The sequence below is a fragment of the Rhinolophus sinicus genome, linkage group LG09 (genome assembly GCF_036562045.2).
Source record: "Rhinolophus sinicus isolate RSC01 linkage group LG09, ASM3656204v1, whole genome shotgun sequence".
Lineage (NCBI taxonomy): Eukaryota > Metazoa > Chordata > Mammalia > Chiroptera > Rhinolophidae > Rhinolophus > Rhinolophus sinicus.
This window is the reverse complement of record NC_133758.1, coordinates 107,063,297-107,079,110: the sequence shown is the minus strand read 5'-3', so window position 1 is coordinate 107,079,110 and position 15,814 is coordinate 107,063,297. Positions and strand designations below refer to the sequence as shown.

At 40.0% G+C, this 15,814-nt stretch overlaps 1 protein-coding gene across 2 annotated transcripts in view; it reads right to left on the bottom strand.

Moving 5' to 3' along the window:
* The window catches only part of BBS9 (Bardet-Biedl syndrome 9), a 358,339-nt gene extending 344,490 nt beyond the window's left edge, over nucleotides 1-13,849 (bottom strand). For both annotated transcript variants that reach the window (XM_019757306.2, XM_019757307.2), the window contains exons 1-3: nucleotides 13,356-13,849; nucleotides 6,013-6,135; nucleotides 1,306-1,456 (exon numbers count right to left, since the gene is read on the bottom strand). In XM_019757306.2, the coding sequence (XP_019612865.2) occupies nucleotides 1,306-1,456; nucleotides 6,013-6,124 (263 nt within the window). In that variant the 5' untranslated portion in view covers nucleotides 6,125-6,135; nucleotides 13,356-13,849. The remainder of the gene's footprint in view (nucleotides 1-1,305; nucleotides 1,457-6,012; nucleotides 6,136-13,355) is intronic.
* Nucleotides 13,850-15,814: the final 1,965 nt, after the last annotated feature.

The following is a 15,814-nucleotide window of genomic DNA, read 5'->3' as shown; positions in this document are numbered from 1 at the left end:
GTATGGTGGCTACCAGAGGGGGAGGGGTTGGGGGAGGTGAAGAGGGTAAAGGGGGTCAAATACATGGTGATAGAGAGAGACTAGACTTTGCGTGGTGAGTACACAATGCAATATATAGATGATGTATTATAGAATTGTACACTTGAAACCTATATAATATTATTAACCAATGTCACTCCAATAAATTTAATTTAAAAAAAAAGAAATACAGCTTAGTTTTAAGAAAATTCACCTGTTAAAATAAGATAAAATCCACAATATCATTAGTAAATAAAAAGCAAATATATTAAACAAAATACAAACTAATAAACAGTTTTCTAAAATAAATTAGTTTTAAAAGTGTAAAGTAATTTGAAACAAAGTTCTTGTAAGGGGAAGACTTACTTTATGGGTTGAGCTGGCTTCTTTTAAGAAACTAAGAACCTCTCTACCACAAATAAGTAATTCATTTTAAAGCTTCAAATTTATATAGCAAATAGCATAACTGCTACTTTGTCTAATTATTTAAAGAGATATTTATGTAACCTGGGCATTGGGTTTTTAAGTGAATACTTTCCATTTCTTTATTTGGTTATTTTCAAAACTCTTTTCCTTTAAGCTTCTAATCTATCAGGCATCTTAGGTCTGTTACTATTTTTTTTTTAAGTCCTAAATGATCCTATCTTAAAAGTACAGGTTTCCACATTTTTTAAAATGTCGGGGCCAGCCTGGTGGCTCAGACAGTTGAAGCTCCATGCTCCTAACTCCGAAGGTTGCCGGTTCGATTTCCACATGAGCCAGTGGGCTCTCAACCACAAGGCTGGCTGCCAGTTCAGCTCCTCGACTCCCACAAGGGATGGTGGGCTCCACCCCCTACCACTAAGATTGAACATGGCACCTTGAGCTGAGCTGTCACTGAGCTCCCAGATGGCTCAGTTGGTTGGAGCACCGGCTCTCAACCACAAGGTTGCCAGTTCGACTTCCGCAAGATATGGTGGGCTGTGCCCCCTGCAACTAGCAATGGCAACTGGACCTGGAGCTGAGCTGCGCCCTCCATAACTAAGATTGAAAGGACAACAACTTGACTTGGAAAAAGACCTGGAAGTACACACTGTTCCCCAATAAAGTCCTGTTCCCCTTCCCCAATAAAATCTTAAAAAAAAAAAAAAGTCTAGTACATGAGGAACACCTAAGTGACAATATCCTGAAAATATACTGAATTCATGAATATTCTTTTTTTCCTTGAAGAATCTAAAAAAGTGATATAGCAGGGGATAAATATACGCCAAGTAAGAAAAAATACTAGAATGTGTGGGCTGTACTTACGAAACAAACTTTCCAACTTCCACTTGCAGTATTGGATCTCGTAGATGCATTTCTAGAAGCAAATCTTCAGCTTGAGCTCCATCTCCTGTTTTCACAGGATGGGGATTAAAGATTCTTAGGTAACCCATAAAGCTACCCACAATTATTTTATCTGTAGAGAGAATTTAAAAAAAAAGATATAGGAAGAAACAAACATTAGTGACAAAATTTCTTTGGAAGTAAACTTTCTAATGTCTAAAAGAGAAATCTAAAACTTAAAAGAATTGAATCTAGCTTCATATACAAAACCCGATCTGCCATCAGAAGATGTAATTAAAGTGAACTTACTTTAATACCATATAGCTTTTCAAAAATAGGTTTACATTTACCAATATTCAAATGTATTAACATATTACATTCTTCCCTAAGCCTTGATTTGGTATCAGTAGTCATAATTTAACTCAGTCAAAAACAAGCCCTTTTATCAAAGGACTAGTATAATGTAAACTGATTTAATCAGATGGTCAACTCTAGCGCTGGTTGTGGCTGCCGAACACGCTGTATTGAAAAGGATTCTGAGGCTTCCCTAGTTAGAGTCCTCTGATGAACACTGTCTAGTCCTGGGTACAAAAGGGGGAAATGGTAGGTGTTAAGTGTTTAGTTGTGTCCCCCCGAAAGATATGTCAAAGTCCTAACCCCCAGTACCTGTGACTTTATTTGGAAATAGGGCCTTTGCAGATGTGATCAAGTTCAGATGAGGTCGCAGTCATTTAGGTGTATGACAGGACTCTATCTGTATCCTGATAAGAGGAGGAAACTGGGACAGAGGGAGCAGAATGCCATGTGACACAGAGACGTACAAGGAGATGACCATGTGACAACAGAGGCAGAGACTGCAGTGACACATCCACACGCCAAGGAGGGGCTGGTACTACCAGGAGCTGGAAGAGGCAAAGAAAGATCCTGGAGGCTTCACAGGGAGTCTGCTCTGCTAGTCAAGATGGGGGGAAAAAATAGTAGCAATTACACTGCCTGGTGAACAGAAGGCAGCCCCCAACATGACTTCTTTATGTCACCATACAAGTTTTCCTACTCTTTCATCTTAATTTTTTAAAATTTTTCCTTCTCTTCTTTTCCTCACTGATATATACATAGGTTGTGAATATGGATTGTACGTACCTCTTCGTTTAGAGGCAGGAGATTGGAACGTGGTTATGAACGAATGACAAGAGAAAGGGATATGACCCAGAGACCCCGGTCTTAACCAGCCAGCACTCCCTGAAAGTGCCTCTGAGGCAGCAAGCAGGTGCCATGGCAATCTCCCACTGCAGCCAAGTGAGACCACATATGTGCAGTTGCCCCAGATGAGGTATAAATGCTAAGTAGCTAAAAGATCGACGTAGGAGCTCCTTTTCAGTCAGCCTGAAGTGTTTTCTACTCGGATCCTTGTAATGCACTCTCCATCCAGGCCACAGCTTGGCATGTAATCTCAGCTGGACCAGGCAGACTCTCTCAACTGCACTCTCACCATCTCTCTCAAGAGTCTGAATCTTGAATTGAGAAGAGCAGGAAAGTAGGTACCACTTTAAATGCATGGTGTCTAAATTCAACTGGGAGCTCATGATTAGGGAGGAATCCTTCTTCCGTGTATCAAGTCAGCTTCACCTAAAACAATTTCAAGATACCTAATACCATCCTTTCACTCTCTGATCACCGCAAAGAAAGCAAAGGTCAACGGGCATTACTGCACCAACTTCCCAACCTGACCTGCAAACTTCACTTCATCTGTACCCATTCTTACCTTCTTGCCTTCTGTCACACTGAAAAAAGTTCTCATGTCCAAGGTAGCCCTTCTGTTGATACCTGCACACCTGATCCCATCTCTGACTATCTTCTCTGGGTCCCTTCTCTATCAGTTGTATCCTCCATGCTACACGTTGAATTTTTCCCACTTCTCTTGATCCTACACTGTCCCCAGTCATCCCCTTCACTTCTCCCCTTCACAGTGAAATTTCTTTAAAGGGCTATGAACACTCAGTCTTCCCCACCTCCCCCTCCTTCACGCAATGAAAATCTAGATTTTATAAGCATTGTGCCCACTCATCCACCCTTCACCAAAGACACTGATGAACCACTTGCTGCTAAGCGCCATGGAAACTTTTCAGTCTTCATGTCACTAAACCTCACCCCCCAGGTACCAGTCCAACTGGTCCTCCCACCTGTCTGCCTGCTCTTCTCTGAATCTACGAGATGTGACCAAAAAATATGGTGAGTGTTTAAATTTAAAAAAAATTATCACAGTAAAAGACACATTGCCATTAATCCCCCTCAAAATACTCCCCCTCACTTCGAACACACTTATCCCATCGTTCTTGACACTTTCTGAAGCAGTTCTGGGAGTCCTCTTTTGTGAGTGTCTTTAGTTGTGCTGTCCTGGCTGCCTCAATGTCCTGAAACAATTCAAAATGTTCACCTTTCATGGTTGTTTTGACTTTGGGGAAGAGCCAGAAGTCGCACGGTGCCAGATCCAGTGAATAAGGTGGATGAGGACACACCGTAATATTTTTATGTGACAGAAATTGCCGTACCAGAAATGATATGTCACAGGGAGCGTTGTCATGATAGAGGATGAAATAAAGACACTCACACAAGAGGATTTCCAGAACTGCTTCAGAAAGTGGCAAGAACGGTGGGATAAGTGTGTTCGAAGTGAGGGGAAGTATTTTGAGGGAGATTAACGGCAATGTGTCTTTTTCTGTAATAACTTTTTTAAAAACATTCACCATATCTTTTGCTCACACCTTGTATTGCTGACTACCCTTCCCAATCTCCCCCTTTAATGCTCATATTTTCCAGGTTATGGTCAAAAGGTTCCTTCCGTCTAACTGCACCTTCTCTCTACATTTTCACCCATTTTAAGGGCCTCAAATACAACCAGCATGCTGCTCACTCCCAAATCCCTACCTCTATTCTGCCTGCTAGACACTTCTGTCTCAAACAGAGCATGTCCCGAACCGCTCTCATTAACCCTTCACTCCATGAGATCAACAGTAACAACTCTTCAACTTCAGTGTGCCACCATTCAGCACTGGAGCATGCGAAAAATGCAAATCCCCAAACCCCGTTCAATCCACCTAACCCCCACAGAACATGCTCTTATAGGATCTTGTACATCCAGGATAGGAAATCTTCCCATATAATAATCACCATAGACTATTATGATGCAACGTGGCCCAGGCTTTGAGAAATAGTGACCAGTGGTTTTTTTCTCTATGTGGGACACACACACAGGATGCTTTTTGTATAGCATGCTTGGGAAAATAGAGGAAACTGCTCACAGCTGGCCATGAATTGGGGGGGGGGGGGCACAACATTTCAGCATATTGGTAACCCACAGGTGGCACCGCAGTGAGGAGCTCTAATAGAAATAGTGAGTGAACAGTATGTTATTCAGACCGTCAGTAAGTACAGTTTCCAACCAAGCTGAGCTTTAGATGGCTCAGCTTGAAATTTCTCTGTCTGGTCGGTATTTTCGTGGCATGACTTTTTTTTTAAAGATTTTTACTAAAATATAGGTAACATACAATATTATATTAGTTTCTTATGTTCCCGAATAAAAGGAGAATCAAGTTTTAACAAACAAGTGGAGGCAGAGTTGACAATCTTTGAGGAGCTTCCCAGGACAGTCTCAGAATAGAAGGCCTCCCCATGTCCTAGCAATGGGAAGGCAGGGCCCAGATTTGCCTTAGAAACAACTTAGTAGGTGCTCAGTACACTGCAGCCCTCCCACTGTTCCTTGCCAATAGAATTTTCTCCTTTCACCTTGTCCCCCAGATTCTACTGTTTTCTTTATAGGCAAGAAAAACAGAATAAAGAAAAATGTAAGGGGACAATACTTATATACACTGAACAAAGGAATGATTCTACTGTAATAAGCACTCTTTTTAAGAGACCAATGACTATCTGGATTACCAAAAAAAAAAGCTCATGACTATAAATCATTAAAACCAAATACAAATTTCAAATAGCAGTGATATAGAACTAAAATATTCTAAAGACCACTTCTAAAAATGTGAAGATGCAAAGAGGAGCAAATAATACAAGAATAAGATAGAATGTTCATTCTAGTATCATAACATGAAAATGAAAGCAATGATTTAACAATTGTTTTCTACCAACAAGTAGAGCTAGCGTAATTTCTCCATTCTGATATGACTGGCTTTCAGATTCAATTTAAAAAGAATGTAGTTTTTTTCAAATAATTTCTAAAAAAAAAAAAATTTCAGAATTCAAAATAACAGGAGGGGGCCAAAAAAATACATACACATGATTTGTATTCATCTTTTGTTTTCAGTATATATTGAGTATTACAATTTTAATACAGCTTTTTCCTTCCTTAAAATATGTATCTTTTTTTTGGCTCCCTCTGTATTTTTCTAGCTCTATGCTAATTTTGCAACAAATTAAATGATGCCTTATAATATTTTCTGAGTTCCATCAAATAAAATGACAGAATCAAAACAAACCGGAAAAACCCAAACAACTAAACAAAAGTAAGAATTGTATTTATCAGTGTGCTACCTCAATATCAGGAAAAGTACCTTCAAAATTAGGGCAAAATTATGACAGTTCACTTAAGTTCTATAACATACACATTTAAAAAGAACATCGTTTTGATTTCATCTCTGTAAAGATTTGCTTCAAGATGCATGGGCATATGTTACTTACCTCGCCCACTTCCTGTATTGTCAACATCAGCCAAACACAAACAGCCTTGATCAAATTCTTCTTTTTCTCCCAGAACAGTAGACCACCAATCACGGGCTTTAAATAAAGACATTTTTGTCCACTCTAAAAAGAAAACATGTATTTATAATAAAAATCCACTTCGCACCATGAATTGTGAATTAAGCATCTCTTAAAGCATAGCAAATTAAACATGGAAAACTTTGAGAAAAACATTTCTGTTTTTAACTTTAATTTTTTTATATTTTGTCCTTGTATGTGAAACTACAGACCCAAATTAGCGGAAGCATTAATCAGAGATTTTGCTACGCCATTGGCAAGTCAGGCTAAGAAATTACACATTTATATTGGGCTAATTCTCTCTTCTGGGACATTTAGTAGACAACTCCACAAAGTAACAAAAATAATTCTTTGGAGGACCAAGATTCAAATTCTACCAGCACTAGTTAGCAGATAATTCCTTAGCAAAATACCTAATTTCCCTTCAGTTTGTTCATTGGGAGACTGTAGCATCTCCTGTCACAATGAGTTGCTGAGACAGCAAATGAGATAAAATGCATCAAATGACTGACACCGGAACACGTGAAGGCAGAGAATGGCTGCCTTGACATCAGCTGGGAACATATGCATCCAGTTACTCTAAATCTTTTGCCACTCTGCATCTGACTATGAATGACTCCAAAAGCACCTTACAAACAAATTTTAGTGAGTGGACAAACCCACAAATATGGAATCTGCAAATAATGAGCATCAACTGTACTTTTAAAAAATGTAGATCCTTCTGCTTCTTAAATTAGGCCTTCCACTTAGGCTAATCACAAGAACCATGGCCACTTGCCTTCAAGCTGGTCAAAAAATTAGCTGAGAATCATGTGGTGGTGAAAAGTGCGGACTCTAGAGGCAGTCAAGTGGAGTCGGCTCCACTAACCAGGCCACCAGGGGCGGGCTACTCAAAGTTACTGAACTGCTCTATACGTCAGCTTCCTCATCTATAAAACCACGGTCAGAACGGTGTTGTGAGGATTAAAGAACAACCGACGGAATGGGAGAAAAAGCTTTGCAAATCATGTATCTGAAAAAGGGTTAATACACAGAATATATAAAGAGCTCATACAACCCCAAAAAAATTTTAATGGGCAAAGGACTTGAATAGACATTTCTCCAAAGGAGATATACAAACGCCCAATAGACCCATGAAGAAATGTTCAACATCTAATCATTAGGGGAATGCAAATCAAAACCACACTGAGATACCAATTCATTAGGATGGCTGTTACCAAAAAAAACAAAACAGAACATAACAAGTGTTGGCAAGGATGTGGCGCAACTGGAACACTTGTGCACTGCTGGTGAGAATGTATGGTACAGCCACTATGGACACAGTGGTTTCTCAAAAAATTAAAAATAGAAACTACCATATGATCCTGCACTTCCACTTCTGGGTATATACCCAAAAGAACTGAAAGCAACTTCTCGAAGAGGTATGTGTACACCCAAGTTCACAGCAGCATTATTCACAATAGCCAAAAGGCCGAATCAAACCAAGTGTCCATCAACGAATCAACAGATAAACCAAATGTGGTATATACGTAAATGGAATATTATTCAGCCTTAAAAAGGAAGAAAACTCTGACATGTGTGCTACAACGTGGATGAACCTTGAGAACATTATGTTAAGTGAAATAAGCAAGGACAAATACTGCATGATTCCATTTACATGAGGTACCTAGAGTAGTCAAATTCACCGAGTAGAATGGTGGCTGCCAGGGTTGGGGGGAGAAAGAAATGGGGTGTTTTTCTTTAATAGGTATAGATTTTAAGTTTTACAAGAGGAAGAATTTTGGAGACTGGCTGCACAAAAATGTGAATGTACTCAACACTACTGAATAGTACACTTAAAAACTGTTAAGATGGCAAATTTTATATTATGTATATTTTACCACAATTAAAAAATAAAACCTTTTAGTTTTAAAAAAGGAATACAGAGGTATTAGCACAATACTTGGCACATAAGTATTCAATAAACATTAGCCATTGCTATGGTTTTTATCCTTTTGATTTTTTTTTTTAAGATTTTATTGGGGAAGGGGAACAGGACTTTATTGGGGAACACTGTGTACTTCCAGGACTTTTTTCCAAGTCAAGTTGTTGTCCTTTCAATCTTAGTTGTGGAAGGTGCCGTTCAGCTTCAAGTTGTTGTCCTTTCAGTCTTAGTTGTGGAGGGCGCAGCTTAGTATCAGGGCCAGTTGCCGTTGCTAGTTGCGGGGGGCACAGCCCACCATCCCTTGCGGGACTCAAGAAATCAAACTGGCAACCTTGTGGTTGAGAGCCCGTACTTTAACCAACTGAGCCATTCGGGAGGCAGCTCAGCTCAAGGTGCCGTGTTCAATCTTAGTTGCAGGGGGCGGAGCCCACCTCAGATAAAAGCAAGGTGCTGATGGAAGTGAAGGAAAAATATGTAGCAGATAAATAAACTTATAATGAGTTTTAATATATGTGGGAGGGTCCCTAAAAACATTTGCATCACTCGTTATTACTAATACTACTACACAACCATAAAAGTTGCCAGATGACTTCGAATCTGGCAGCAAGTATTCAAAAAATGTAATAAACACTTTTATTACACTTTCATTGGATTTTTTTTTATTTGAGAGGGAAGTAACAGTATTTAATGAAGCCACATATTCTCAGTATGTACTCCAGATACATTGGAAAACTTAACATGCCATACTATTGGATCACCAGGATGACGATACGGCATTCTCTTACAGCCCAGAGCAGAATATTACTCAAATTCAGTACCACTTAGTGATTCACTAGGATGACTCACAGCCCTCAACATATAGTCATCATTATGGCTATGATTTATTACAGTGAAAGGATGCGAAGCATATGCAGAAAGGGAACAGGTGCATGGGGTGGGGGAGGAAGGAAGTCTAGAGGAAACCAGGCACAAGCTTTCAAGGTAGGACTGGGCTCTGCAGTCAGAGGTCTGGGAGAAGAACTGACCAACTGACTTTCATGCCAGGGCAAAGCATAAGGGTCCTGCATAGCAAAACTGCATAAATTCCATTACATCAAAATCCTGCTATGGCTTCCCCCACGTCCCAGGTGGTATCGCGTACCATTGTGGACAATAATTTATTAAACAATAAGGACTTACATCTTTAAAAAGTTAGTGAACTATAGGAAAACCACCAATTTGAGCTGATGGTTAGCAGTACCCAGTATGTTTCCCAAGTGCCTGTCTACGATTTCAAAGGCAGAAGTAGAGGAAGGCGCACAGCCCACTCCCAAGAAATCAAGAAACCACAGACTCTCATCTATGGTAAGCTGGCATACCATTTATTTCCTTTTCTAAAAATGGGTAAATTTTTTTTATTAAAGTTTATCGGGGTGACGATTGTTAGTAAAGTTACATAGGTTTCAGGTGTACAATTCTGTAATACATCATCTATAAATCCCATTGTGTGTTCACCACCCAGAGTCAGTTCTCCTTCCATCACCATATTTTTGATCCTCTTTACCCTCATCTACCACGCCCCTCTCCCCTTAAAAATGGGTGAATTTTAAAATGACAACTTGGGCTGCAGGACAACAGATTTCAAAGGGGACTTCCTTTCCACTCAGTCTTCAGAGATGGACTTGATAGCAAGTCTGAACAACGGAAGGTTGCCAGATACCCGTGTTTGAATGAAGAACTGACACCTGCCGCAACATGGATGAACCTTATACTAAGAGAAACAAGCCAGTCACAAAAGGCCCCATATTTTAGTAATAATCCACTTATATAAAATGTATACAATAGGCAAAACCATGGAGACAGAAAATAAATTAGTGGTTGCTTAGGTCTGATGGGAATGAGAGCACAGGAGAGTTATAGGTGAAGGGTGAAAGGTTTCGTTACGAGTGATGAAAACATTCCAAAATTGCAGTACAACGGATGGTTGCACATCTGTGAATACACAAGGAACACATTGAATTGTACACATTAAAAGGGAGAATTGTATGGTATGTGAATTATATGTCAATAGGGTTGTTGTTTTGAAAAGAGTACAATGGTGTTGGATACATGGGGGAGTTACTTTACTATTCTTTAAGCTTTTTTATGTTTAAAATTTCCCTTAATAAGAAACAATAAAATAAAGTTTCACTTTTTTTTAAGCAGGATACTCTTGTATTTTGGCCACATTTGCCACTCTATCAGAAGAACAATAGGTTGGCAAACTAAACTCAGAGGTTAGTAAAATCTACCCTTTCTCCTGGAAGAACATCCCACCCCATTGAGAGAAAAATTAACTGCAAATTAAGACACATAAAATGCTAATTCATGTTCTAAGTTCAGAAAGAAACAGGCCTTGACTTTAAGATATTAAGGTCCGCAGTGGGTAAGGAAGGTCAGTTACTAGCAGGTTAGGAAAAAGGAAGATAAGGAAAAATAGGGCATTTTTCAATCATGAAACCCGGCTTTTCCGTTACAAAAACAAATAAAAAGTATTCCAAAAAGTAAGAAATTTAATATGTTTAAAATGATTTTTATTTGGTTTAGTTAACTGTCTTGAATAGAAATAAGAAACAAGAATTTGTATTTTATTCCCTATTCATTCAATGGTGATTTCCAGCTCCTCAATGATTTTCTGTTTTTATGAATGAAAACCAAAAACCAAAAATCAGGTTTTCAATGGCTATCATCTCCCTTCACTGGAAAGAAAAACAGTAGCTAAAATTTACTAATCGTTTCCTAATTCCCAGGTAGTGTCCTAAGTGCTTTGCAAGTATTTTAATCTTCAGAACAGAACTACACAGTAAATCACAGGTACTATTATTCAGTTACCCATGAATACAGAGAGGTTAAGAAACCTGCCCAAGTGGTCACAAGTAAGATGTGGTGGAAATAACACCCAAAACCAGGCTGTCTACTCCACAGCCCTAAACAATTACAGCCGCCCCACAAAGACTAAAAAGCTGTAACTCTGTGAATATTAATTCTAACCCCTGAAAGTTCAATCTGCAGGACAGTGTTTTATACATTTAATTAAAATTTTAAAGGATAATTAGAAAACAATACTTTGAAGGTTTTAACAGGTGCATACCTAAAAATAGTCACAAAAGATTGATCTCTTATGCCTTATTAGAATAATAAATAGGAGATAATCTCTTCATCCCCTACTCTCCAGAAATTCTCTTCTGTACTTATCACTTGACACTTTGTTTTCAATACTTAGTTATATATACATGTTATCTTCCACACCAAGTTTACTCAGATTTAGTTTTTATTTACGATATGTATGTTTTAACACCTCATTGGCCTAATCCTACTATATGGAAGGATGGCTAGAAAAACAACTCAGACAATGACAACCCCAAGAATCCTGGTTTAGAAAGTGGATTCTGGAATTAGGAGGCGAAAACTCTGACACTGCTGTTGTTCATATTTGGAGTTTTGCTTTCTCCAGGTCACACTAGTACCACCTCAAATTTTGCAAAATAGGAATCAGGTCTTCCAGTCCAAGAAAGATGACAGGTGCATGGAGAGTTAGAAGAATGTTGCTTTTGGAGACAATATTACAAGGGCTCAGTGTTGTAATTTGCGACACAAGTCACAAAAGGCAAAAAAGAGCACAGGAGATATCAGACTGTCCTGGGTTCCCTTTCTGACCCCCACTCCAGCAGTGCCACCTTAGACAAGTCCCTCACCTTCTCGTCTCCCAATTGTTCTGGGGGTGGGTGGATAAAATGGCTTAAAACATGTAACTGCTTAGCCCAACACCCAACCCATACAAAGCACTCAATAAATGTCAACAGTAACCTGGAAGTAATGATCGTGGTGGCAGAGTGTGTTCTGAGCAAGACAAAAACTACACACTCTCATCTGACCCTCTGGGCTGAAGTTCAAACAACTGATGATGATCTTTCATTGAAATGTTGTTAATCAGCAGAGATCTTTTATAACCTCATATGTTTCAATAATTTTTGAGAAATATTTGGAAGTCTTTATTCTGAGGGATAAGACTTGTTACGTACATCAAAAGATGCAAAACTGGGCCCGCCCGGTGGCTCAGGCGGTTAGAGCTCCATGCTCCTAACTCCAAAGGCTGCCGTTTCGATTCCCACATGGGCCAGTGGGCTCTCAACCACAAGGTTGCGGGTTCAACTCCTGGAGCTGAGCTGAGCTGAGCTGAGCTGAGCCCTCCACAACTAAGACTGAAAAGACAACAACTTGAAGCTGAACGGCACCCTCCACAAGTAAGATTGAAAGGACAACAACTTGACTTGGAGAAAAAGGCCTGGAAGTACACACTGTTCCCCAATAAAGTCCTGTTCTCCTTTCCCAATTAAAAAAAAAAAAAAAAAAAAAAAAAATCTTAAAAAAAAAAAGATGCAAAACTGTAAAAATTGCTATATACTATTGATATTGGATTTTTTCCCCCTGGAATGAATGTTTCCATCTCTAAGTTGTATAATAAACATAAGGAGTTTTATTTAAGGACAACAGCTACATTTAATCACTCAAAATGAAAAATTCCTTAAATTCCTCATAAATAACTTGTAAATTATCTGCACATTTTTTTAAAGTTTTTTTTTTTTAAATTCTTCTAAATAATGGTTCAGTCTATTCACACACACACACACACACACACACACAAATTACCAGTGACTCTCTTTACATATTTCTACTAAGATAGAAAACCTCTCCCTCTCTGAATGCTGGCAGACTTTAGTCAAGACCCACAGTTTTCCCTCCAGCATATTCACGTTGTGTGTGGGTGTAATATGGTTTCATTTTTTTAAGTAAAAGTGAGATGGCAAGAAAAATAAAACAAAACTATGAATTTTTCCAGGAAATTTGAGTCAACTACAGGACTTGACTGGGGAAGGGAGACGCTGATAAATCAGTTGGGTTCTTCTAAACTGCTGTGGTCTGCAGTGTAAAAAGAGAGAGGGCAAAGCAATAATCCTATTGCGAGAAGGAATTAGGAGGAATTAGTACATGCATCCTACTTTAGTCACTGGCTGAGAACTGCTTTGACCATTTGCTGACAAGTCCTGGTCACAGGAGGATGCTCGTGCACCACGTGACAGTCCTGAATGGAATCTAAAAATTTTTATCACCCTTTCTCAGAAATGATCACAGGACTTCACATACATTGTACTCGCTGTTGTGTTGTGTTTTGTTTTCAATGCAAACATCCTTCCTAAGAAACCCATCACTCTATATGTCCCCAAACCGTTACATGTCATCAGAGGCTCAATCTTGCCCACAAGATAAAACTCAGAAAAGGAATTCATGTGCCCGGTGTTTAATACCGGATATACTTTCTCACCTGAGGCCGAACCAGGTGGGTCCTGCCCCACCTTTCTTCGAACTCTCTCTCCGCAGATTCCCCTTTAAGAACGTCTTCCAGGGTCCCCGGGACGACGAGAGCAAGAACGGAGGGTGCTGGGAAAAGCAACCCTTAACTGCACTACTCCCTCTCGTTCTCCTGCCCAACTTGTTCCACGTCCTGGGCAAAGAGCCTCACCAGTCAGCACTGCCAGTTCCAGAGTTGGAGCGATCCCCCCAAAGAGCTCCTCTGCATCCCTTCTCTGTCACCCCTGGACACAAGCAGGGGAAACAGCATCGATCCCTTGTAACAGACCAGGCAGACGAGAACACGGCAAGTCCTGCTGCTCACAAAAAGGAGGAAATGATGAAGGAGGCAGTGAGTGGGATGTAGCAGAAAAAGGACAGCAGCGGCGGAAGGGACACCTCCCGACTCCTGCCTAACTCCAAGCCATCTACGCCCTGTTGTCATAGCACTTTACAACGAACGCTACTGCGCAAGTCAGATGGCTGAGCCCCGAAGCATCCTGGGAGTTGTAGTCCACGGTGGCTGAGGAGGACCGAAGTTGGAGGACTTTCAGGGTAGTGCTTGGAATCAGATTTCTGCTGGGCGGAGTGGAATGAACAACTGCCTGGTCTTCATTAGCAGAGAGAGATAATTAACAAAATTCTCTTTCCAGCCCTTGGACACTTCCTATGACCCAGAGTTTAAAAAAGAACTGCTTCCCGCCTCCGCCGCAGGCGCAGCATAAACCCCACTCGCTCCATCCCCGGCCCCGCCCGGCCGCGCTCGTGGGTGCAGCTTTCCGCCGGGCTGGCTCTCACGCACAAGGGGCGGGGCGTCCGGGCTTTCCAGCAGACGCGTGCTCCCCAGGCCCAAATCCTCCGGGAGCCGCCTGGTGTTTTCCGGTCCCGGCGCGCTGTACACTAGGTCGCCGGAACTGACAGCCGTGGTGGGGGTGGGCCGGTAGCGGTAGTATAGACCTTGGAGTGGATTTCCTGCTGTACAGGCATGCAAGTGTTCAACTTTACAATTGAACATAAAAATAACGTCAATTTTCCAACCTTTTCAACGGGTGGCACCAATTCAACGCCAACAGGAATCCCCAATTTGGGGTGCGGTGAAGCAGGAAACTTTACTCACTGCAAACAGCTGGATTGTAATACAGCAGGGCTGTGAGAACACAGCTGTGGAATAGCTCAGTAGAGTTACAGCGCAATTATGAAGCAGTGCAGCTGTGGCACAGAGCTGTCCCTGGGGCAAGGCAGGCGAACAGCTCTGCTCCCTGCTGGGCAGCTCCCATCTGCTCCTGCAAGGGAGAATACAACCCACCGCCCCCCACCATGAGATGACTTACAGAAAGAAGTCCCCAACCCAGGTCCTTGATTAGTCCATCTTCATGCAAATAAGGACTCCAAATCCTCACTGTTTGGTCCAAAAAGTACTATCCTAATTCGTCAGAATGGATCTGCTCTGATTGGTCAGGGATATAGACACACACATCAAATCGAACAGGGAATGTCTTAGTCCTATTGTTTGAAACAGGATTCCATCAACTCCTTTATAAAGGCTGGCTCAGCTGACAAGAACATAGTACAGGCAGGAAGTTCCGTGCAGGAGGTAGGCAGTTCAGGGCAGGCATCTCCCTTGTAGCTAAACTTTCCTGAGAAGCTCTTGTTTAGACACAAGCTAGGAGCTGTGTTTGTTTTTGTTTTTTGAATTAGATCCTAGTTAGCCACCAGAAGTACTTTGATAGGGATTTTCTTTCTGAGGGTCCATACATCTTTGCTTTCAAATTCAGTGTAAGTATAACTTGTCAGTCACAAAACTCGACACTTTTGTTCTTACTTTTTTCACTGGATTTTAGCTTAGATTTTAAGTTCCTGTTTTTCACCACCAATTCACATTACCACTAGAAAATATAATTCTAAATTATCACATTTCTTAAAGAATTTCATGAAAATCATCAATACCAGTAATTTGTAATACTTTGATATTATTAAACCGTCACATTGGATGTAAAAAATAAAAATTAATTATTTGGAGTGCCAGTTACAGGAGCTTAGGAAAATTATGATAAAATACTATTATTCCCCTATTAAAATTCAAATGATTGAAATGTTTCAACTTGAAAACAAGTTCATATTGGTGAGAAAAAGTCTTTAAAAATAAGATTTGGTATCATTTTTATAAAGAAAAAATATACAAAAAATAGTGGAATATTCACAAAAATTGTAATAGTGACTATTAAGTGGACTTAAGAGGGATTTAATTGTTCCTTTCAATTTTCAATGTTTTCCAATATTTATTCAATGGCCATGTATTACCTTTGTACTTGGAATGAAAGTTTTTAAAATAGAATAAAATACTGTATGCAAATAAGTGAAAGTTATCTCAATTTACTCATTTATTTTTCAACATTCTAAGAAATGTAAACGCTCAATTTTTTTTAAATCCTA